The sequence below is a fragment of the Mauremys reevesii genome, linkage group 16 (assembly GCF_016161935.1).
Source record: "Mauremys reevesii isolate NIE-2019 linkage group 16, ASM1616193v1, whole genome shotgun sequence".
Taxonomy (NCBI): domain Eukaryota; kingdom Metazoa; phylum Chordata; order Testudines; family Geoemydidae; genus Mauremys; species Mauremys reevesii.
In genome coordinates, this window is record NC_052638.1 from 9,473,128 (window position 1) to 9,495,482 (window position 22,355).

Genomic DNA, 22,355 nt, shown 5'->3' on the forward strand with positions numbered 1-22,355 from the left:
CCATTAAACCCAAAGACTTGAAGCATTTCAGCCTGTTCAAAAGGACTACACTCACTGATTACTTCACACCGGGCCAGAATCTCAGCTGGCATGAACTGGCATATTTCCATGACTTCTCTGAGAGCCCAGGCAGTCCTTTGCATGCAGCGCCTTTTTCCCTTCTCCAGGTGGCCGGTGAATTGGGAGGGCCCCTAGATGAGGGGTTTTCCATGTAGACTAGCAAAGGGATTGTGGGAAAAACCCTGTGGGACTGGAAGCTCAGCACTCCCCAAAAAACTGCCCTCTTCAGTGTCAGAAACCTCCACTCGCCAGGACACTCTCCAGGCAGCCCACGTTCCGCTAAGCCCCGTCCCTGATCCCCAGCATACAGTCCCCGTTGGGGGGATGGACGGGCGGATGGACACACACACACACACACACACACACACTGTATCCCATGAATTAAAATTACATTTCAGACATGGAATAGTCCCTACGCTGCTGCTGCTCTTTTAAAGAAACAAAAGCTCAATAAATAAGCAGACACCGTTCTATTCCTTGGGGAAATAAAGCTACAGACTCATGCGCTAAAAACAGACTCCTGTTTCATAAGGGTGAACAGCAGATCCTCTTTGCTGCTCCGGCTAATGGTGCCATCATGTGGCCAGTTCTGTTTACTATGGAAAGCTTCCATGCATTAAACATCTTTTCCGTGTAATTCACCCTTGCTCTCTTTGCTACAGTATTAGCCAAAGCTTTGCCCAGATCTCTGCTCCTGAGGAATGGACCCCAAACACACACTGTTAACCTGAAACTGGAAAACTGGTAAAATAGTGTCGCTAGCCCAGAAATCCTAAATTCCAAGCTACCCAAGTCGGCCTCAGACATCCCTAAAATCCCCTACCATGTGGGAATTCCCCAAAGATTTTTGTGTGTGGGAATCTCTCACAGTCCCCCTGGGTCCCACCATGTGAGCAATTCAAACATGCTTCTCAGCTGATGTACATATCCAATTATTTTACCTGAACTCTGTCAATTCATAAGAGATGAGGGTCTGGCTGCAGTTTTCAAAACATCCTGCTTAACAAGGAACAATGCCCTCTAAATATCATAGGTGAGACAGAGTCTGAAAGCATGAATGCAACTTGGACTTTCCTCTCATAAAAACAGGGGGAATAACCAGTCTCAGGGACTCTCCATGGTCACCCCCTTATTTGCCCAGAGCATGGAACCCACTCTCACGTCCACACCCTGCTTCCTTCCTTTCTGATAATTCTTTCAAAGGTAGCCTGCCAACTAAGCTGCACACATCTCCCCAGGGCTACTGATGGGAGCCAAATGCCCCTTGTGACGCTGGCAGACCAGGAGCCAACTGGTGCCAAGGTCCTCGTGACTCAACGGAACACTAACCAACACCCAGCCACAACCAGTCCAGTTCCCCTGTGCGATGTGGTATATCCTGACTTTAGTAAAGCTTTTGATATTGTCTCGCATGACCGTCTCATAAACAAACTAGGGAAATACAACCTAGATGGAGCTACTATAAGGTGCATGCAAAACTGGTTGGAAAACTGTTCCCAGAGAAAAGAACAGGGGTACTTGTGGCACCTTAGAGACTAACAAATTTATTTCAGCATAAGCTTTCGTGGGCTACAGCTCACTTCTTCGGATGCATGGAATGGAACACAATTAATTAATTAATTAATTAAATTTGTCTCTAGGGTGCCACAAGTACTCCTGTTCTTTTTGCAGATACAGACTAACACGGCTGCTACTCTGAAAACTGTTCCCAGCGAGTAGTTATCAGTGACTCACAGCCATGCTGGAAGGACATAACGAGTGGGGTCCTGCAGGGATCGGTTCTGGGTCCGGTTCTGTTCTGTTCAATATCTTCATCAATGACTTAGATAATGGTATAGAGAGTACACTGCGGATGATACCAAGCTGGGAGGGGCTGCCAGTGCTCTGGAGGATAGGAGTAAAATTCAAAATGATCTGGACACACTGGAGTAATGGTCTGAAGTAAATAGGATGAAATTCAATAAGGACAAATGCAAAGTACTCCACTTAGGAAGGAACAATCAGTTGCACACACACAAAATGGGACATGACTGCCTAGGAAGGAGAACTGCGGAAAGGGATCTGGGGGTCATAGTGGACCACAAGCTAAATATGAGTCAACAGTGTAACATTGTTACAAAAAAAGTGAACATCATTCTGGGATGTATTAGCAGGAGTGCTGTAAGACACGAGAAGTAATTCTTCCGCTCTACTCTGAGCTGATTAGACTTCAACTGGAGTATTGTGTCCAGTTCTGGGTGCCACATTTCAGGAAAGATGTGGACAAATTAGAGAGTCTAGAGAAGAGCAACAAAAATGAGTAAAGGTCTAGAAAACATGAGCTCTGAGGTAAGATTGAAAAAACTGGGTTTGTTTAGTCTAGAAAAGAGAAGACTGAGGGGGGACATGATAACCGTTTTCAAGTACGTATAAGGTTGTTACAAGGAGGAGGAAGAAAAAAAATTCTTTACCTCTGAGGACAGGACAAGAAGCAATGGGCGGTTTAGGTTGGACATTAGGAAAAACTTCCTAACTGTCAGGATGGTTAAGTACTGGAATAAATTGCCTAGAGAGCTTGTAGAATCTCCATTACTGGAGGTTTTTAAGAGCAGGTTGGACAAACACCTGTCAGGAATGATCTAGATAATACTTAGTCCTGCCACGAGTGCAGGGGACTGGACTAGATGACCTCTCAAGATCCCTTCCAGTCCTAGGATTCTATGATTGCAAAGATGCTCCCTGGATTGTGAAACGTGAACAGAGATTGTCCCTGGCTGTGAAGAGCGCCTTGCTGGCGGGTTTCATGACATCACTCAAACAGTCAAACTTGCGCCTGGCAGCCATTCTGCAATAGCAGGGCAGCAGATCACAAGGAAGCAGATTCACACATGTTCTGGCATGTTTGCTCAATGCAAAGCAAGCCCTTAGCATAAACAGGGTGCTAACGTGGAGTTTGGACTCAGCTGTTGCATCGAGGTGCCCAAGATCCTGCTCTAGCTGTGGGGTAGATCACTGCTATTTCAAACGTGGTGTCGGCCAAAAGAAGAGAGTCAGTCCCGTGCACAGAGGGGCTATGGAGCTGGGAACGGACAGGTGTCTTATGCTGCCAAACATTCGTGCTGTCAGTGGATGAGACTCTATTTCCGCTTTCAGTGGCATGGGGGGAAAGAGATGGCTGAAGACAGCAGATGAGCACCAGAGCAGTAGGTGGAGAAGGAGTTTAAAGCTCTTCTCCCCCCAAGCAGCGGGAGGTGGGGGGGGGGGAAGGAGAGCTCCAGAATGCCTCTCACACCCCACCGCAATCCCCAATCCCAAGGCTCTGTGTCTAGGGCATGCTCGTTCCCAACTCCCCACCCCGGGCTTGGGTGGCCTGCATCAATGGGGTCTATTCTGCATTCCCCACCTTGACCTCACTACCGGCAACGTTGACAAAGGAAGCCCATTCTCAGCTCCCTCACAGTCACTGTGTGATTCGCCTGTAATACGGACCAAGCACCCCTTGTCTCAGCAGCGTGGCACAGGTCCACAAAGGGACTTAGGGGTGACAATGCTCAGCGGCGCCAGCCCTAACTTTCAGCTGCCTCGAGACAGCTAAGCATCCCACTGGGGGTTCCCCAAGCCTGCGTCAGGCACTGAGGCGCCTTCGTCAAGGCACGGGGAGAGAGGGGCAGCGAAGAATGGGATTCACCAGAGCCAGCAGGGAACCACTTGTGCCAGCCACTGGGAGATGCCAACAAGAGGAGCTGTGCTAATTCCCATCCCTTTCAAGGAGTTCGGTGCCTGTCTCGGCTTGTGATCCAAAGCCAGGAACCCAGGAAATCGTTTATTGTGCAATTGTCAGGTTCCTGCCTAATGCCTGCAAAATAGCCTAGGGGAGAGGGGGAAGCCTCTGCCCTGTGTTACATTTACGCAGTGGTTGGGGTACCCACGCACTGTGCTTCACTCCCCGCACCCTGATGAGAAGGGATTTGAATAGGGCTCTCCCGTCGCCCAGGTGGGTGCCCTACTCTTTGGGCATGGGCATCCCTCAGTCGTGCCTACTGAAGCTGTTCCACCTGAATTCAATATTATTTGGGCCTTGTTCAAATCTCCCCCTTGCCTGTTAGGAAGCGGTTTGAACAGGGATTTCCTCCCTCCCAGGTGCCTGTCCTCCGAGATGGGACATCCCCTCTGTTGAGATGAGTTCCTGTCTGCATCCTGTAGAACTTGCCCATACCGGTATTGCCCTGGCCTCTTCTTTTGTCATTCAGTGTTGAACGCATTCTAAGACAATATGCATTTCCTCACCCAGACTTTAAGGCACCTGCTCCCCTACATGGTGTAAACTTTGCTTGTGCCAATCAGAAACGAACACAAACAGGTTTTGGGCCTATGACACTTCTATGATGTCATTGTGGGTACTATGGCCTGCCTGCCATGTGCAGGCAGGAGAGGAGAAAGAAAACGAATCCTGTGTATACCCGTGTATTCTGTGTATAATCCTGTGTATACCCGTGTGTCCTGTGTATACCTGTAACCGAGCCTGATCACCTCGAAGCCTCTCTCTCAGCTCACGTGTTTCAAACAGAGCTTCTACGTTTGCTGGTCGTTATGCGTTGGTTTGTATTTGTAAGTATCAGTTATTACTAAATGCTGCATCTTTGTTTATAAATATTGTTAGTAGATATTTTAGTCATTGTGTGTTTTAAGTTTCATTAACTCTATTAGCTAATCATACGCTGCTCCCTTACCCCTTGTAATTATCCCCAATAAAACTTTTAAATTGATTAAGTTTAGTGTGTGTGTGTGTGTGTGTCTGCAGTTTGCATTCCCTTACCAATATAGTCTGTTGCCACGTGCAGCCTGGTAAATAACAGGCCTGCATTTTCTCCGTGGCAATCTACATGGCGTCACGAACAGGATGCAAGGAAGTTGGGCCATGGATGATGAAACTGAACAGTTCCAACATTTGCAGTTTCACCTTTTACTAGCCAAAATTCGACCAATCCAAAAATAGAATGGATCTGTTGCAAAGCTCTAAAAGGCTATACTGTGCCTTTAACCCTGGCAGATACTCTGAGGATGTTTCCACCGTCCTGTTTAGCATGATATGCAAGGCCCTTGCTCTGTGCTCTGTCCTCCACGGGGGCACAATGTTTGCAGCTAAACAGGCAGCCCCAGGCTTTCCTAAAGATGATAATGAGGAGAAGACAGAAAAGGTAGAGCCCATCACCCCCCCCCCCCCGCCAAGTCCCTCTCAGAAAATTTTGCCACCCCCATATGAAGCTCCTAAAACTCCTCTGTATCCAGTTCTGCCAACAGCCCCAGAATTTACTGAATCTAAAACTGTAGCAGAAGCTTTGCCTATTGTGATAACTAACCTTGATGGAGTTAATCTTTCTTGGCTCAGGTCTCGCTACCTTCCTAGGTTGCTCTTCACTCCCCCCCTTTCCCCCTCTCCGCCTCTCCTCACTTCGGCTCTCTCTTTTTGTTTTAAAAATTAAAAGCTATAGTTTTTACAGAAACCTCCAAAAAATAAAGCAATTGAAAACGGAACAAAACAAGAAACAAAAAGAAAACAAGGTAAAAACTTTAAATCCAGTAAATTAATTATTTTAACCCTCCAGGAATGCAACAGCTGGAATTATTCCTAACTTTCTTGAAGATATGGTTGCCAAGCAACAGAAGTGCACTCTCTGCTTCTTATCCTAACCACTAACTAATATTTGTAACATGGGCTTTTCTTATTTCCATATAGCAAAGTTTTAAAATAATGTTATATATAAAATAATGCAAAATTCCTTGTTACCGAATTAATACAATACATTTGGCAAATACTAATATATTTTTATCAAATTTATGCTACAAGTTTTAAATAAGGTAATAATTTATTTATTCAAATGTTTAACCCTTTTACTTTTTATTTTTGGTTGTGGTATTTTGTATAAATATGAATAGAATTTTGGCGCCATTTGTTTTTAATTGTAAGTTTGTCCTGTATGTCATGTGTGTGTCCTATGTTGTGTGTGTCACGTGACTATTTTTTTTAATTATTTTTATTTTGTTGCAACAAAAGTCAATTTTATACCCTTTTAAAAATATATATATAAGATGTGGTACCACACTATTTAAAATCATGGTTGGGGTATAATCATAGTATATTAACACCAATTTTTTGTGCAAAGTTCAAAAAGGTTTCAGTTACAAATATATGTACATATATTTCTGCCTCAACAAATAATGCAATTGCAAACAAAGAAATTCTCTTTTATCAATCACAGTTTTGTTTTTTAAGTTTTTTTTAATTTGTTATTAAAAAAAAATGAAAGGGGAAACCTCAACATTAAGGTAAAGATAATATTAACAAATGTCAATTTCTTGTTTGGGCTTTTTATAAACTTGTTTGCACTTTTAATTATAGTTATAAGAATGTCATAACCAAAATGTTTTAAAATAACAATTTATGCATAAAGCTAACCAAACAATTTCAACAGGTTTCCACCTTTGGCTCCCAAACATAACAAAAAAGCATCATAAAAGTATACCCTCAAATACCCTCAAAGTATTTGCATGTATCTGTATTTAAAATTTATTTTGGTTTAATTTTATAGTTGGTTTGTATTTGTTATACTGCTCTCCCTCACAACATCTTTGCCCACGGAGCCCTTAGGAGAGGGTGGACTACAAACTTGGTTTGCCGCCTACTGGGTGCAGGAGGTCAGCGGAAACCAGTCCCTGTCAGCTCTGAGTCCAGAAGATTGTCTTGTTTGCTCCACTCAGTTCTCACCTAAATATCCATTACCCTTTCAATTTGTACCAATAGTTTATAATTTTTCTTCATTTAATATATCTAGTGTAAATTGTTCTTCCCCCTATGTGCAGTGGGCTGCTTTTACTGTTTGTAATAATTGTTCTTCACAATTTAATTCTTATGTGTACCCAGTTCTTAATGCTTCAGGTCGAAGTGATCATAGCTTTCCTTTAATTGAGAGTATTAAAGTTCCAGCATCTCATTGTTGGGTTTTTGTTGGTAATATTTAACCCCAGCCCCTACTTGGGTTGGTACTTATTCTAATTGTTCTATGTGAAGTTTCTCTTATGCTAATACCTCCCTAACTTAACCCACTCTTTTTGCAAACAGCAGCTTCCTTCCTCGCCTCCTCTATTGTTAGTTTTAACCCTGTTGGTTTTATGATGTTACATGATCAAGTGCTGTTTCAATCCCTTGCTATTGAAATGCTTGCTAATACTACAGGCAAGGGCCTCTTCTTAATTAATCAGCAGTAAATACATTAATGATTCAATATTTGTTACAATCTTCCTCATTTTGTACTAAATTTGCTGAAGTATATCCCAACTTTGCTGATAAATGCTGCATTTCTTTGCCTTCTATTTCTCCTAATTTGTCCTCAATTGTTAAAGACCTGCAAACGTTAAGCTCTACTGTCAGAGAGTCATGAGAGTCCTTCCAGTTTTGGTCATGGCTCAATTGGCTTGGCCTTGCGCCCTACAAATCCTATTTCCAATCCCTGTTTGTGTCCCTTCTGGTTGGGCTCGCTCTTCTCTGTCTCGGATGTGCCTTCATTAAAGCCTGCATTCTCAAGTTTGTTGCCTCGCATCCCCTCGTAGGTGGGGATGAGGAGTCGGACTCGGAAGTTTAGGTTTTGGGCATGTTGAGATGAGTTCCTGTCTGCATCCTGTAGAACTTGCCCATACCGGTATTGCCCTGGCCTCTTCTTTTGTCATTCAGTGTTGAACGCATTCTAAGACAATATGCATTTCCTCACCTTTTCCAGACTTTAAGGCACCTGCTCCCCTACATGGTGTAAACTTTGCTTGTGCCAATCAGAAACGAACACAAACAGGTTTTGGGCCTATGACACTTCTATGATGTCATTGTGGGTACTTTATGGCCTGCCTGCCATGTGCAGGCAGGGAGAGGAGAAAGAAAACGAATCCTGTGTATACCCGTGTATTCTGTGTATACCCGCGTATCCTGTGTATACCCGTGTGTCCTGTGTATACCTGTAACCGAGCCTGATCACCTCGAAGCCTCTCTCTCAGCTCACGTGTTTCAAACAGAGCTTCTACGTTTGCTGGTCGTTATGCGTTGGTTTGTATTTGTAAGTATCAGTTATTACTAAATGCTGCATCTTTGTTTATAAATATTGTTAGTAGATATTTTAGTCATTGTGTGTTTTAAGTTTCATTAACTCTATTAGCTAATCATACGCTGCTCCCTTACCCCTTGTAATTATCCCCAATAAAACTTTTAAATTGATTAAGTTTAGTGTGTGTGTGTGTGTGTGTCTGCAGTTTGCATCGTGACCCACACTCCCCTTGCATCCCTTACCAATATAGTCTGTTGCCACGTGCAGCCTGGTAAATAACAGGCCTGCATTTTCTTTCGCCCCTGCGAGTCCGTGGCAATCTACACCCTCTTGCTCTCCGGAGGCCATTTTCTTCTTGGGACAGAGAGGGGATTTGGACAGGGATCACCCACCTCTGACCCTCCTGGGAGACCCCTGTTCAAACCCCTTTATGGAGGAGGGGTTTGAACTGGGGTCTCCCACCACCTGGCTGAGCATCTGAATCAGTGGGGACAAAAGAGTGATTCCCATGTTTTCTTTGGCCTCAATTCATATTTAATTAAAAGTGCAACAGCCCCTCAGAGAACAGCCCATTGTTCAGTGGCACAGGCACTCCCCTTAGGGCGGGGTCAGCTCCAGCTTCCTCCCGGTGTGGGGGCTGAAGTGGGCTAGACACAACAGTGAGGGTGGGGGCTGCACTATCCATCTTTTGGGCACACGTACTGAGTTATTTATTTAACAATACGCACTTAAACGTGTGTTTTATCTCTGTTATCCTCAAAAGGAGAATGAAAATATATACAGACAGGTCGGTTTTAAACTCCATCTACTGCAGCTCACTGGGGCAACATTTATTCACAGAAAGTCAATAGGGGGAAAAAAACGAAGCCAATTAATACATACATAACAATAAAAACCATAAGAAAATGCAAACAGCTGGGCAAAAATTACTGGTTAAATAATACCAATAACTAATTACTTTAAATCAGAGAAGGTACAGTATTATATTTTTTAATTAATCATTTGCACATGCAAAGAAAACAAAACAACACACACGATTATTTAAAGCAAAATAAGCAATGGACCAAAACTAAGTACACCATTTTTCCCTAGATGATCATTTCATTCCATTCCATTTAGGTAATAATTGGAGATATACCAATCTCCTAGAACTGGAAGGGATCTCAAAAGGTCATCGAGTCCAGCCCCCTGCCTTCACTACCAGGACCAATTTTTGCCCCAGATCCCTAAGTGGCCCCCTCAAGGATTGAACTCACAACCCTGAGTTTAGCAGGCCAATGCTCAAAATCAAAGTTTAATCTATATTTCTCAACCTTTCCAAAACACTGCTATTTTGAGTACACAGTTACAGTATCAACTGTATTTAGAAGCTTTCTGCCAGTTTTGGTGAACATTAAATTATGTTTCTATGAGTCATGGCCCTTTGGGGGAGTTTATTTGTTTTTCCAACTTGGATGCCAGGTAACATTTAAATATTACACAATATGAGAAAAACTGCACAAATTGCAGCATCTGCATCCATCCAGAGATGCAATGACATTTTTCTATCTTGTGGGTTACCCTAACCTCAGTCCCTGGAAAAATCATGGAACAGGTCCTCAAGGAATCAATCCTGAACCACTTAAAGGAGGGGAAAGTGATCAGGAACAGTCAGCATGGATTCACCAAGGGCAAGTCATGCCTGACTAACCTAATTGCCTTCTATGACGAGATAACCGGCTCTGTGGATGAGGGGAAAGCAGTGGATGTACTATTTCTGGACTTTAGCAAAGCTTTTGATACAGTCTCCCACAGTATTCTTGCCAGTAAGTTAAAGAAGTATGGGCTGGATGAATGGATGGTAAGGTGGATAGAAAACTGGCTAGATGGTCGGGCTCAACGGGTAGTGATCAATGGTTCCATGTCTAGTTGGCAGCCGGTATCAAGTGGAGTGCCCCAAGGGTCGGTGCTGGGGCCGGTTTTATTCAATATCTTCATTAACGATCTGGAGGATGGTGTGGACTGCACCCTCAGCAAGTTTGCAGATGACACTAAACTGGGAGGAGTGGTTGATAGGCTGGAGGGTAGGGATAGGATACAGAGGGACCTAGACAAATTAGAGGATTGGGCCAAAAGAAATATGATGAGGTTCAACAAGGACAAGTGCAGAGTCCTGCACTTAGGACGGAAGAATCCCATGCACTGCTACAGACTAGGGACCGAATGGCTGGGCAGCAGTTCTGCAGAAAAGGACCTAGGGGTTACAGTGGACGAAAAGCTGAATATGAGTCAACAGTGTGCCCTTGTTGCCAAGAAGGCTAATGGCATTTTGGGTTGTATAAGTAGGGGCGTTTCCAGCAGATCAAGGGATGTGATCATTCCCCTCTACTCAGCACTGGTGAGGCCTCATTTGGAGTACTGTGTCCAGTTTTGGGCCCCACACTACAAGAAGGATGTGGATAAATTGGAGAGAGTCCAGCGGAGGGCAACAAAAATGATTAGGGGGCTGGAGCACATGACTTATGAGGAGAGGCTGAGGGAACTGGGATTGTTTAGTCTGCAGAAGAGAAGAATGAGGGGGGATTTGATAGCTGCTTTCAACTACCTGAAAGGGGGTTCCAAGGAGGATGGATCTAGACTGTTCTCAGTGGTGGCAGATGACAGAACAAGGAGTAATGGTCTCAAGTTGCAGAGGGGGAGGTTTAGGTTGGATATTAGGAAAAACTTTTTCACTAGTAGGGTGGTGAAGAACTGGAATGGGTTACCTAGGGAGGTGGTGGAATCTCCTTCCTTAGAGGTTTTTAAGGTCAGGCTTGACAAAGCCCTGGCTGGGATGATTTAGTTGGGTTTGGTCCTGCTTTGAGCAGGGGGTTGGACTAGATACCTCCTGAGGTCCTGAGATTCTATGATTCTATGATTCTAACTCAGTGGTTCCCAAACTTAAAATAAGGGATAGACAGTCACCCTAAAGGACAAAACTGGATCCTGTGCCTGGTATGCATTATTATCTTCATCCGTGGTTACAATAGCCTCTTAGAAGGCAATGCAATCTAGTGGATGGTGCATGGGATTACAAACAAAAGGATCCCAAGTTCATATCCCAACTCAGCCACAGCGACTTGCTGCACAGCTCCCTTAACGTCCGTATGCCTCTGCTTCTCCACCCATTAAAAAGGGGATGGTGTTTACCTCCCTCACGGGTGTTGGGAAAATTACCTAGCTCACGATTGTACAGCAGCTGGACCAAGAGCTCCATGTTACTGCATGACTGTCTGCAACACAACCACGCCACATGCTGAATCGGCTTCCACCACAGCCGTACGGGGGCAGCGCTGAGTATTTCTGGCCCAAATTTTGTTCTGCAAAAATTAACTTTACAAATTAATATTCCTAGAAACATTTTCCTGATTTTTTTGGGAAATAAAAATTCAAGGGATGCAAGTAAATTTGTGGATTTAACCTCCCCTGCCTCACAGTGTTTGATTTGCAAACACCGCAGGGTCCACAACCTGCATGGGAACCAGGAAGTGAAACTGAGCAGAAAGAGAAAGTGAAACTGAGTCTAACAATAGGTTTGCAAGTGAAACAGGTAAACAAACTGCATCAATAGGAGGAAAGCTCCATTTAGGCCCAGGGTTTTCATTTCCTCCTCAGTTTCAATCATCTACAGTTTAACAGTGCGGCCATTTTTCCACCCCTACTAAACATGAAACAGTCTATTTCTAAGGTCTCTTAAAAACAACACATGCCACATTCCATGCAAGCTCTGGAGCGACAATGAGGTGCCAGATAACAAAGGAAAAGGAGCAGATAGATAAACAGATTTCCTTCCCAGGGCTGCCCTTTAATTAATGCTGAAGAATAATAGGAAGCAATTCCCTTTCGAAATCCAAACCTCTCACTTCCAAAGGGGATGAGAGCACAGAAAAGAGCAGGCACTGTCACAGACTCAAATCACAGCTAAATCACCCCCTGCAGCGAGGAGTCTAATTATTAACGAGCTTGGTTTCCAAACGATTTGAATCATCTAACACTGCCATCCCACACCGGTTTGCACCCTACCACTGAACTTTTATACGCAGCACCATCAAAACTTTCAGCCTTATAACATCATCCCTGAGCCACCCCTCTATCCCCGCCTGTCTCAGTTTGGCACCCCCAAAACATTTTATATCCTATCCCTCTTGGGCCTCACGAGGCCCTTTAGAATAGACCCACCGGGGTTGAGACTGTGCATCAGGGCAGGTGGCAGCGGTGGGAGGTAACAGAATCCATTCTAAGGCGCATTGTGAATGTGCACTGGACTCTGGAGCGCGGTGACTCATATTTCCATGCATGGTGTGCTTTGGAACAGATCCGATTGCACTAATTTCCTCTCTCAGGCTGCTGCTGTCAGGCGTTGCAAGGCTCGTTTTACTCCCATCGCCCCCCTACCAAAGAGGAAAGCACAAGTTTTGGAACTTCCCAAGACATCCAGAGAGTTTCCAAAGAGTCTCTTGCATGACTAGTGTTACGATATAGATATTCAGGCTTGCTTGCCAAGGCCTACACTTTAAGAATTTAGGTGTATTCTTATCACTTAGCTAGTTATAGAGGTATAAAAGAAAGAATCAAAAATCACTGTCTGTCTCTGTAATGGCCTTCTCTTACTGTGACAGGCTAAGGCCTTCAGCTAAGATGTAGTTAGGCAGCCATAAGCTGGGAAGTGTATGGTCACATCCTCACCTTCCAAACTAGTCACATTGAAATAAGGTGCTATTGGGCTATTAGGAATACAATCCTGCCCTGGTATTTCTATCAGCTCCAGAGGAAGGGAAGAGCCTAGAAGATAGCATCCTGTCTGGCAAGAACTCACTTATCAATAGACACAGCTGGAGAACCCTTATGTCTGTATAGACGTAGTTGTGAAATCCTCACTTCTGTATTGTTTTGTATGTTTATTTGCATGGTCTCTGCCTGGTTCTGTGATTGTTTCTGTCTACTGTATAATTAATTTTGTTGGGTGTAAACCAATTAAGGTGGTGGGGTATAATTGGTTAAATAACCATGTTACAATATGTTAGGATTGGTAGTTAAATTTCAGTAAAATAACTGGTTAAGGTATAGCTAAGCAGAATTCAAGTTTTACTATACAGCAGGGGTCGGCAACCTTTCAGAAGCGCTGTGCCAAGTCTTCATTTAGTCACTCTAATTTAAGGTTTCGTGTGTCAGTCATACATTTTAACATTCTTAGAAGGTCTCTTTCTAGAAGTCTATAATATATAACTAAACTATTGTTGTATGTAAAGTAAATAAGGCTTTTAAAATGTTTAAGAAGCTTCATTTAAAATTAAATAAAATGCAGAGCCCCCCCCCCACCCCCCGGACCAGTGGCCAGGGCCCAGGCAGTGTGAGTGCCACTGAAAATCAGCTTGCGTGCCGCCTTCGGCACCCGTGCCATAGGTTGCCTCCCCTGCTATATAGTCTGCAGTCAATCAGGAAGTAAGGGGGGAGGGGAAATGGGAACAGGGACTGGGGATGGGGGAATTGGGATCATGTTTTGCGAAAGGGGGAAATGGGAACAGGGGATGGGAACAGAAACAGGGACACAGGCAAGGCTCCGTGGTGTCAGAGCTGGGAAGGGGGACACTGAGGAAGGAAACTGGAATCGTGCTTGCTGGAAGTTCACCCCAATAAACATCGAATTTTTGCGCCTTTGGACTTCGGGTATTGTTGCTCTCTGTTCATGCGAGAAGGACCAGGGAAGTGAGAGGGTGAAGGAATAAGCCCCCTAACAACTAGTTCAGGGGACACCATCAGGTCAAAGTAGGTCCCAAATTTAGACTTGGGAAAAACAAGCATCTCCAGCGGGGGTGGCCAAACCGCGGCTCGTACACAGTGAAAGTGCAGCTGACGGAGGCCCCCCTCCATTCTCCACCTACCAGGGTGGGGGAGGGAGCTTGGGGCTTCTGCCCTGCGACAGGCTGATGGGGCTAGGGGCTCCCGCAAGGGCAGCTCGGGGAACACTGTGAGTGTCTTGCGGCTCTCAAATGTCTGAAGATTATTGTATGTGGCTTGGTGGGTCAGCAAGTTTGGCCACCCCCGGTCTATAGAACCTAACAGCTATGGAGATGAGTCCAGGATTTAACCACCCCCCCGCCTACATTCTGGTGGAAGTTAGGGGATTTTTCCTCTGGTTCTACACATTCTTCTGAAATGCTGGCAACACAGACGCCCCATTGTGGGACCCAAAAGTGAAACTGATTCATTTAGTGGCATCATTCAAGCTACGAGCCAAGCATGAAACAAACAACTAGTGAAAAATATATTAGGTTGGAAAACTCCGCTGATGTCAAACAGCGTTAACAACAAAGGAAGAACATTTCTCTTCTAAGCCATCGGTTTTCAGACTGTGAGGAGACCCCACCCCCCACCCCTATGGCGGCTGGGGACTCCTGGCTGCTGCCCTGCCCTGGCCCAAACACACAGCTGGCCACAGCCCCATGTAATTTAAACCCCTAGAGCCTGTGGAAGCGAGAGGCTTGGGGAGAGGGGGCAAGAAGGCCTGGCCCACTCTCGCCACACTGCAAGGATGGAGCCTGCCAGGTCCTGCCACCACCAGGGACGTGAGCTGCCCACTCCCCTCAGTGAGTTACTTTCTGGCTGGATAGCTAGGGGGCAGCTCTCCTATGTGACTCCCATGGAGAAGGGGGCGGGTACCCATGCCACACCCCATCCGGCTGTAGTGATCTTTGAACAGAGTATGCCTTATAAGGTATCCACTGAAAACTCATCATTCCAACAGGCCAACTGTGAAGCGATAGGATTCCACTGTCAGGTGCTCTTAACACACGTTCCAAGCTGAGTGTGGCAAACTGGCCTGGCTCAACCAAAGGAACGCTGGCTCCATGGACGGCGTGTGACCCGCCAGCTAGGGGAGGCTAGCCCCCAGCCTCCCCCGCCAGAGCCGAGGCCACCCACCGTGGCCACCAGCCCCTGCCTCAGACTAGCCCCACCCCCAGCGCTCTGGGAGGGTGGGCTGCGCGGCCCCAGCCCCCGAGCATCGGGAGGGTGAGTTGTGTGGCCCCAGGCCGAGCCAGGGCCACCACACAGGGGGAGCGAGTGCAGGGCCACACCTGGCAGCCTGTGACACCAGCCGCCCATGGTGGGCTCTGCTTAATTTGCATTTATGCAGCAAACAGTGTCCTCAAGCAGGAAGGGAAACAAAAGAAGGTCCTACAAGTGAGGAAGAGCGGCAGGAGACTCTCTGGCTGGAAATGTTTTCGGGGGGGGGGGGGGAATGAGGACACTATACAAAAGGGGACAATACCCCCAGGCCCTCCCTTCTCTCTGTCTGCCCATCAATTCATTGCACGAGAAGGGACAAAGGAAGCAGCCATTAAACAGAAGAAGGGGTCCTGAGCTAAGAAGTTTGGGAAAAGGGTTCAGAGCACGTGGTGAGAAAAACTTTGCTTTGAATTTAAGGCTTTGGCTACACTTCACTTTTCAAAGCGCCAGCCGCGCCTTTGGAAGCAGTGTGTCAACAGCCAGCGCCTGAGAGGAGAAGCTCCCAGCGCGCCGCCCCCTCCTCCTCCTGGGGGGATACAGAGCCAGGGGAGCCACACCCCACGCGCTGTGGCTGACCACACTGGCGCTGCAGCACACAGCACATCAAGCGCTGGGAAGGTGTGTGTTTCACACTGCCTGCATGCAAGCATGCAAATTTAAAATTGTAGCCTAAGATTAAATTAGGCACTAGTTGCAGTTCATCTTCATTTTTCCTGTACCATTTCTGACTTTTATGCCTCATTACTTGTACTCACTTAAAATCTCTTTGTAGTTAATAAACTTGGTTTATTGTTTTATCTAATCCAGCGTGTTTAAATTGAAGTGTCTGGGGAAACTCCATTTGGGTTACAAGATGCAGATAGTATTTCCATGAAAGAAGCAGAGACTTTAGATGAATTTGTATTGTACAGGAGAGGGGTGGGCAGTACAGGACACACATTTTGGGGGGGGGGAATCCAGGACTGGGGGTGCGTTGGGGTCCCCCTGCCGTATAACCAACACTGGTAAGAGAACAAGGTGTGGCTGGCTGCAGCTCACACAGCCGTGACTTGCATGTCACACTTCCAGCAGGATCTGGCCTTCGAACCAGCTGAGAGGTTTACCCCAGGGTATGGTGATCCCTTTGTGGCACAGAGCTGGCGTAACGTTCTTTGGCCACTGCCCCGCCCTGCTGGCTCTGTGCCACCTGGGGATTCCAGCACTAGCCAGGCAAGCCACCTTAGCAATGCAGACTAGTCATGTTGGGGCCAAGAATGTGATCCCATATGTCTCACTAGTGCTTATGCTACTAAAGATGTGAGCAGGCTGTTTTGAGGTGCCACAGAGGCAGAGTTGTGGACGACTAGGCCAGCTGCAGTGGGGAGCATGGCATGGTTAGGTGGCTGAGGGTAACACCTGCTGGGGGGGGGGAGCACATATCTTGGCTCTCTGATGATCTAAGCTTTACCTGCTCCAGACAAATGGGATTGGCCCCTGATCCCAGAAATATGTCACTTCCTGTCCTGTAAGAAAAATAATCGTCTCTTAAAATGAATTCTGACCTCTGCCTGCCCCACCTGTGCAGCCTAGACAGGCGAGCTGCCAGCGCCCTGCATTAGCATGGAGACAGGCGTGACAATGGATCTGTTCACCTGACAGCTAGGAAAACACAGCCCAGGGAGGGGAAATTCCAGCGAGGCTGTTACTCATCCCTCAGCCCTGAGGACCTGACAAGGGCATGTCTTAAACTGTTGCTAATTTTTGCCCTCTGAAATACTTTGAGCTGCTCCAACAGGGCTGTGACGTTATTGACAGAATCTGTAACCGTATTGTTGCAACCAAGGTCCTGTAGTGGCACCAGATCTTGTATAAGGGGGTCAAATAATGTGTCTAAGACAAGGTTACGGTTTGCTGGTTACAAGAAGGGGGGGGGCGAATAATTGTTCTTAACCTCTGAGGATAGGACAAGAAGCAAAGATTCTGTCAATACCATCACAACCGGACACCCTCCTGCTGAGGCTGAGATACTCAGAGTGGGCCAGGTCAAGGGGTACTTTGAAAACCTTTCAAAAGCTGCAGCCACTTCTGCGTGTTACCTATCATACTCTTTAAATCACTGGGAAGGGCAGGGGATGGCTGGGCTCCAGGTATGAACCTCGCCAAGAAGCTACTCAAGGATTGCCAATCAGCCTTCCTGCTCCCAACCTGAGCTCTGCGACCTTTCTTCTGCGGGCCCCAGCAGCTCAATTGCAGTTCCACTCCTCGTCTACCAGCAGTACAACCCTGGAGTCACTCTCAGGAGAGCTACTCCTCCATACTTGCTGGCTGCTCTGTGTTCTCTCACTATTTTGTCTGGGGCCTGCAGAGCAGCATCTGTGCCCTTTCCACTTCCGGTGGGCTGTGTGACAGGGAGTGGCGGGGCCAACCTGACTCATCACACTGGATCTTTTGCTTGAATGTTGAGCCAAAAAAGGACGGATTCAGCTTTTGCAACAACAGAACTTCACTGGGCCCCATGTGCATTGCATGAAGCTCCAAGGGAAAACCAGACAATGGGCTCAGCTCAGCAATTACCAGGCTATGCCAAGCCCAGCTCCTCCCCGAGGAGACTCCTCCTGTGGCTTGGAGTTCTCAGGGAATCTAAAGTGACTCAAGCACCTTCTGCTCAGGGGAGCAAACCCGCAGACAGTGGCCGTGCTGGTAAGATGGGTCACCGCTCATTCTCTCACCACGTGCTGGTGGCCGTTCTCACTTTTTATCCTAAAATACTTAATTAGCTTTAGGAAACCAAATAAATATGCACATACCCATGTCCAAATCATTGTAATTTATTTATCGCTAGCTAGTAAGTCTGTTACTGAAAAGTGATATTAACAAACATACAAGTCTCACTTTTCACAGCAGACTTACTCAGCCCTGGAGGGAGGGTCGGGGGAGGCAGTGGGGGTCAGGGGAGATGGGGGTGGAGGGCTGGGGGACGCAGCGAGGGCTGGAGCCCAAAGCCTTGCAGCTGGAGGACGGGACCCAGGGACGGAGCCGGAAGCCGTGTGGCCGGAGCCTGGGGCCTGCCACCACGCAGCCAGAGCACGGGGCTGGAGCCCGAAGCCCCGTGTCCAAAGCCTGCCACCCCACCTCCCCAGGGCTGAAGCCCAAAGTCTGAACCCACTTACCCCAGGGAAAGTGGGGAACTCTCTGGCTGCCTGCTCCTACAGCATTGTGCCCCACGTGACTCCAGAGGGGGGCAGGGCCCAATCCCTGCTGGTGCCCCTAGTAACCAACACCAAGTGGTGCATCCAGGAGCAACAGGGAGGGGGAGGGAGGGCTACTTTACCCTCACCCCCACAATCACAGGCTAGGAGGCTGGGACTGCAAGAAAAGCCCCCTGGTGGCCGCATTTGAGAAACGCTGTGTACTATATATGGTATGTAAAGTGCTTTGGGATTCTTCCGATGACAGATGCTGTGTAATTAGCTGTTGTTAATAACAGGCGCTCTAGAATACAACAGAGGAGACACACACACATGGGAGGCACCTAAGGATTTAACCGTGCAGCTCTTCAAACACCATCCAGTTGAGTTATATTTACATGCAGCTGTAAAATGTGCATTATGAAGTCAAGTGAGTGGCAACTGGCACAATACAGTTTATACTTCTGCTTGGTTCATCATTACAGCCTAAAGGACACCAGCATCTCTTCCTCCGGTACATCACAATCTAAGACACTTTCATACCTACCCATTCCCTAAAACCCAAGCCTTGGGGCCTGATCCTGTGCTCCTTACTCCCCTCCACATCCTTGCTGACTTCAGTAGGGTTACTTATGTGGGCAAGAGCTTCAGAATTGGATCCTTTACCTTTTTCACCTTATACGCTCTAGGTTAAATGTTCACAGGCAGGTGCAAAAGGTGCAGCCTCAAAACCACAGTTATACATGCAGAACATTTGTACGCACCAGCCTAATGGCTCACCAATGCTTGCGATTACTCCGACTGTGTGTGCAAATGTCGGTTTTTGCAATCACAAAGACTAGACGCCAAATCCTGGACCCCCTGTGCTAGAGCAACTCTGAAGTCATCAGATTCAGTGGACATGCCCAACCGGATGAGAATTCTGAGCCAAGTTGCTGGAGAGGCAATGCCTTGGTCCTATAGCTGGGTTTCCCAGTGGATGATTTCCCCACTTAGCACATCAGTTCACATGACACCCTTATCGCAGAGCTGCCGGCAGGCGATTGCTGTCCAACAGCCTGTGGTTGAACCTCCCCACACAAGCGTCCCGGCTCAGTAACATGTGGAACCTAGTTGTCATGGGAAAGTTAACACAACAAAAACTGATGCCGCAGTGCAAACAAAAGGCAGACAAAGCCCTTACCATACAGCTGCTCTTTACTGAGCTGCAGACAGAGACTACTTACCACCAGCAGTTAAGCCCAAGCACCTCCATTCTGATTTTGACTCCTAAGGGTGAACAGAGACAGAATAATTTGTGCCACGAAGGGACACTGAGACCTTGTCTTCACAGTAGACAAGGTTTGCCACTACAGCTTAAAGCGTATACCAGTTCCCCAAAAGAAATAAGCTATACTGTACTGGCAAAAGGACTTTTTCCCCCAGTATAACTACACTACGTCTCCTGTCAGCCTAACTCTTCCACATTACTAACCAACAGAGCTATGCCAGCAAAACTTTTAAGTGTAGACCAGACCATAGGAAGGTTGCCCGCAAAAATACAGAACATTTAGATGCTCCCATAAATCTCTGGAAGCTTGACACACTATACAACTGCTAACAAATATTCCAGAGGCCGCAAACAACACGGAGACAGCGTAAGAATGACCAAAAGGCTGGCACAGTTAACAGATCCGGGCTCCTTTCTCAGCTCTGTTTGGTTTTTATGCAAGTCAACTCCTCTATACTTCATTTTCTCCAGCTATAAAAATAGGGATAATCTTAATTAAGTAATTAATATTTCTACAACATGTCTGATGCTATCTAAGTATAATACATTTGCAGTGTTGGTCCCAAGATATGAGAGACAATGTAGCCAAGGCAGTATCTTTTATTGAACCAACTTCTGTTGGGGGAAGAGACAAGCTTTCGAGCTTCACAGAGCTCTCATTGTCTCTCTCACAATTTTACGTGTCTCTTTGGCCCAAAACTGCCAAACAAGAGGACTGATTGTGCTGTATATCATGTTCTCGCTGGGTACGCTAGCCCCACTGCAGCACAGAAATGTAACGCTCTCCTTAGTCTAGTTCCAGCATGTTGCTCTTGTGTTTAAATATAAAAATGACTTAAAATAAACAGCGGATAAAAAAGGACACGCACAAGTGATTATGAGGCTAGTGAAAGTGATAATATGTCAGCCATATTATCATCAATGTAATGTGAGGGAAGAAGCAGGAAGACAAACTTTTGAAAGGGGATGGACAGATTAAACAATAAACCTATAGATGCAAGGTGTTCATGCAACAACAAATACCTTCAGCAAGGAAAGATATCCATCTGTAAGAGGAAATGGATGCCTGGCCTGAAAAACAGCCACCTGAAACAGAAGAGGATAGCTTTAAAGACTATGGGCTGGTTAACACTACACATGCTTTGCCGGTACAGCTATAGCAGTACACCTATACAGGCAGACACCCCTTGTGTAGACACAGCCTGTGCCCACAGGAGGGTCCTTGTGATGGTATAACACCACCACCTCCCCGAATGATGTAAACTCTGCCCACAGAAGCTCTGTTCTGAAGGCATAGCTGCATCTACGTTGGGGGTGTTACTGGCATAGCAAGGGGGGTGGTTTTTTCACACCCCTGACCAACATAGCTCTGGCAACAAAATGTCCAAGTGTAGACCTGGCTTGGCGTTTTCATCACTTTGCAGTGTGGTAGGTGCTGACGGGTAATGCAGTGAGGCCTGCTCGACACACAGATTTGATACCAATAAAACTATGTTGGTTAGGGAGGTGATTTTTACTGATACCAATACAACCCCTAGAGAGACCACAGCAATACTGGGATAAAGGTGCCTTGGCCCCGTCTACACTACGCGCCCGACACCCGCAGTTTGTCGCCCGGGCTGGGGCAGCCACTCGCTAATAACCCAGCGACACCCACAAACCACTTCCACACCTGGGCTAGACCCGACCGCTACACCCCACCCTAGCCCCACCCTGCAGCTGGCTCATGACAAGCTGGGGCGGGGGGGGTGCACGGGTCCAGGCCGGGCTGGGGAGGCTGGGGGCTGAAGGGAGCTGGGGGCGTTCTGGCCAGAGGGAGGAAGGGAGCCTGGGGTTCCCAGTCAGAGGGGAAGAGAAGCTGGGGGGAGTGCAGGCTGGAGGGGAGGGAAAGGAGCCAGAGGAAAGGAGGGAGGCGAAGGGAGCCGGGGGGGAGGCAGGATAGAAGGGACAGGGGGCGGACGGAGGGGGCGAAGGGAACCCGGGACGGAGGAGGGTGGAGGGGGCGGCCGAGACAGAGGGGATGAAGGGAGCCGGGAGGGGCGGCGGGACGGAGGGGGCGGAAAGAGCCCGGGGGCGGGGCAGAGGGGGCGAAGGAGCCAGGCGGGGAGGGGGCGAGGGTGGGGCGGTGAAGGAGGGGGCGGGCGGGGCCGCGGGGCCGGACCGGGGAAGGGGGGAGCCCGCGGCAGGGGCCGGTCAGACCCAGCCTGCCTCGCCCCCCCCCCGGTGGCCGCGAGGACCCTGGGCCTAGGGCGACCCGCGCTAGCGGGAAGGGATTCGGAGTGCGGCTGCGCGGAGTCCGGCCTCGGGCGCAGTGCGGCTGCGCAGTTTCCCCGGGGGATGAAGAGGCAAAGTGCGGCTGCGCGGAGAGGAAGGCGCTTTTCTACCCCCGGGTGGGCGCTGACGCTCACAGCTGTCAGGATGGCCGAGCGGTCTAAGGCGCTGCGTTCAGGTCGCAGTCTCCCCTGGAGGCGTGGGTTCGAATCCCACTTCTGACAAAGCTTTTTTTTTAATTTCCGTGACCCCTTTGAAGCCCTTTATGTTTGAAATGTGCCCATCGCTGCCTCTGCTGCGCGGTAAGCGGGCAGCGCGGGCACGAACAAAACAACAGCGGTCTCGCACCCGGTTCTATGCGCTCTGGGAGCCGGGGGCACCGCAGCGTGAAATCCAAAAGGTTGAGCTTTGTCAGAAGTGGGATTCGAACCCACGCCTCCAGGGGAGACTGCGACCTGAACGCAGCGCCTTAGACCGCTCGGCCATCCTGAC

At 47.6% G+C, this 22,355-nt stretch overlaps 1 protein-coding gene and 2 non-coding genes across 4 annotated transcripts in view; 1 reads left to right on the forward strand and 2 right to left on the reverse strand.

Moving 5' to 3' along the window:
* LOC120384806 overlaps nt 1-21,256 on the reverse strand; it is a 30,795-nt gene extending 9,539 nt beyond the window's left edge. Inside the window, exons 1-5 of one of the 2 annotated variants that reach the window (XM_039503866.1) lie at nt 20,989-21,256; nt 20,616-20,678; nt 19,549-19,591; nt 16,603-16,657; nt 11,325-11,467 (exon numbers count right to left, since the gene is read on the reverse strand). In XM_039503866.1, coding sequence (XP_039359800.1) covers nt 11,325-11,467; nt 16,603-16,657; nt 19,549-19,591; nt 20,616-20,678; nt 20,989-21,006 — 322 coding nt within the window. In that variant the 5' untranslated portion in view covers nt 21,007-21,256. The remainder of the gene's footprint in view (nt 1-11,324; nt 11,468-16,602; nt 16,658-19,548; nt 19,592-20,615; nt 20,679-20,988) is intronic. The other variant, XM_039503867.1, reaches the window with a different exon arrangement.
* Nucleotides 21,257-22,004: 748 nt separating this feature from the next.
* Nucleotides 22,005-22,087, forward strand: TRNAL-CAG. The gene has a single exon. It is a non-coding gene; the product is annotated as a tRNA-Leu (tRNA).
* Nucleotides 22,088-22,272: 185 nt separating this feature from the next.
* Nucleotides 22,273-22,355, reverse strand: TRNAL-CAG. The gene has a single exon. It is a non-coding gene; the product is annotated as a tRNA-Leu (tRNA).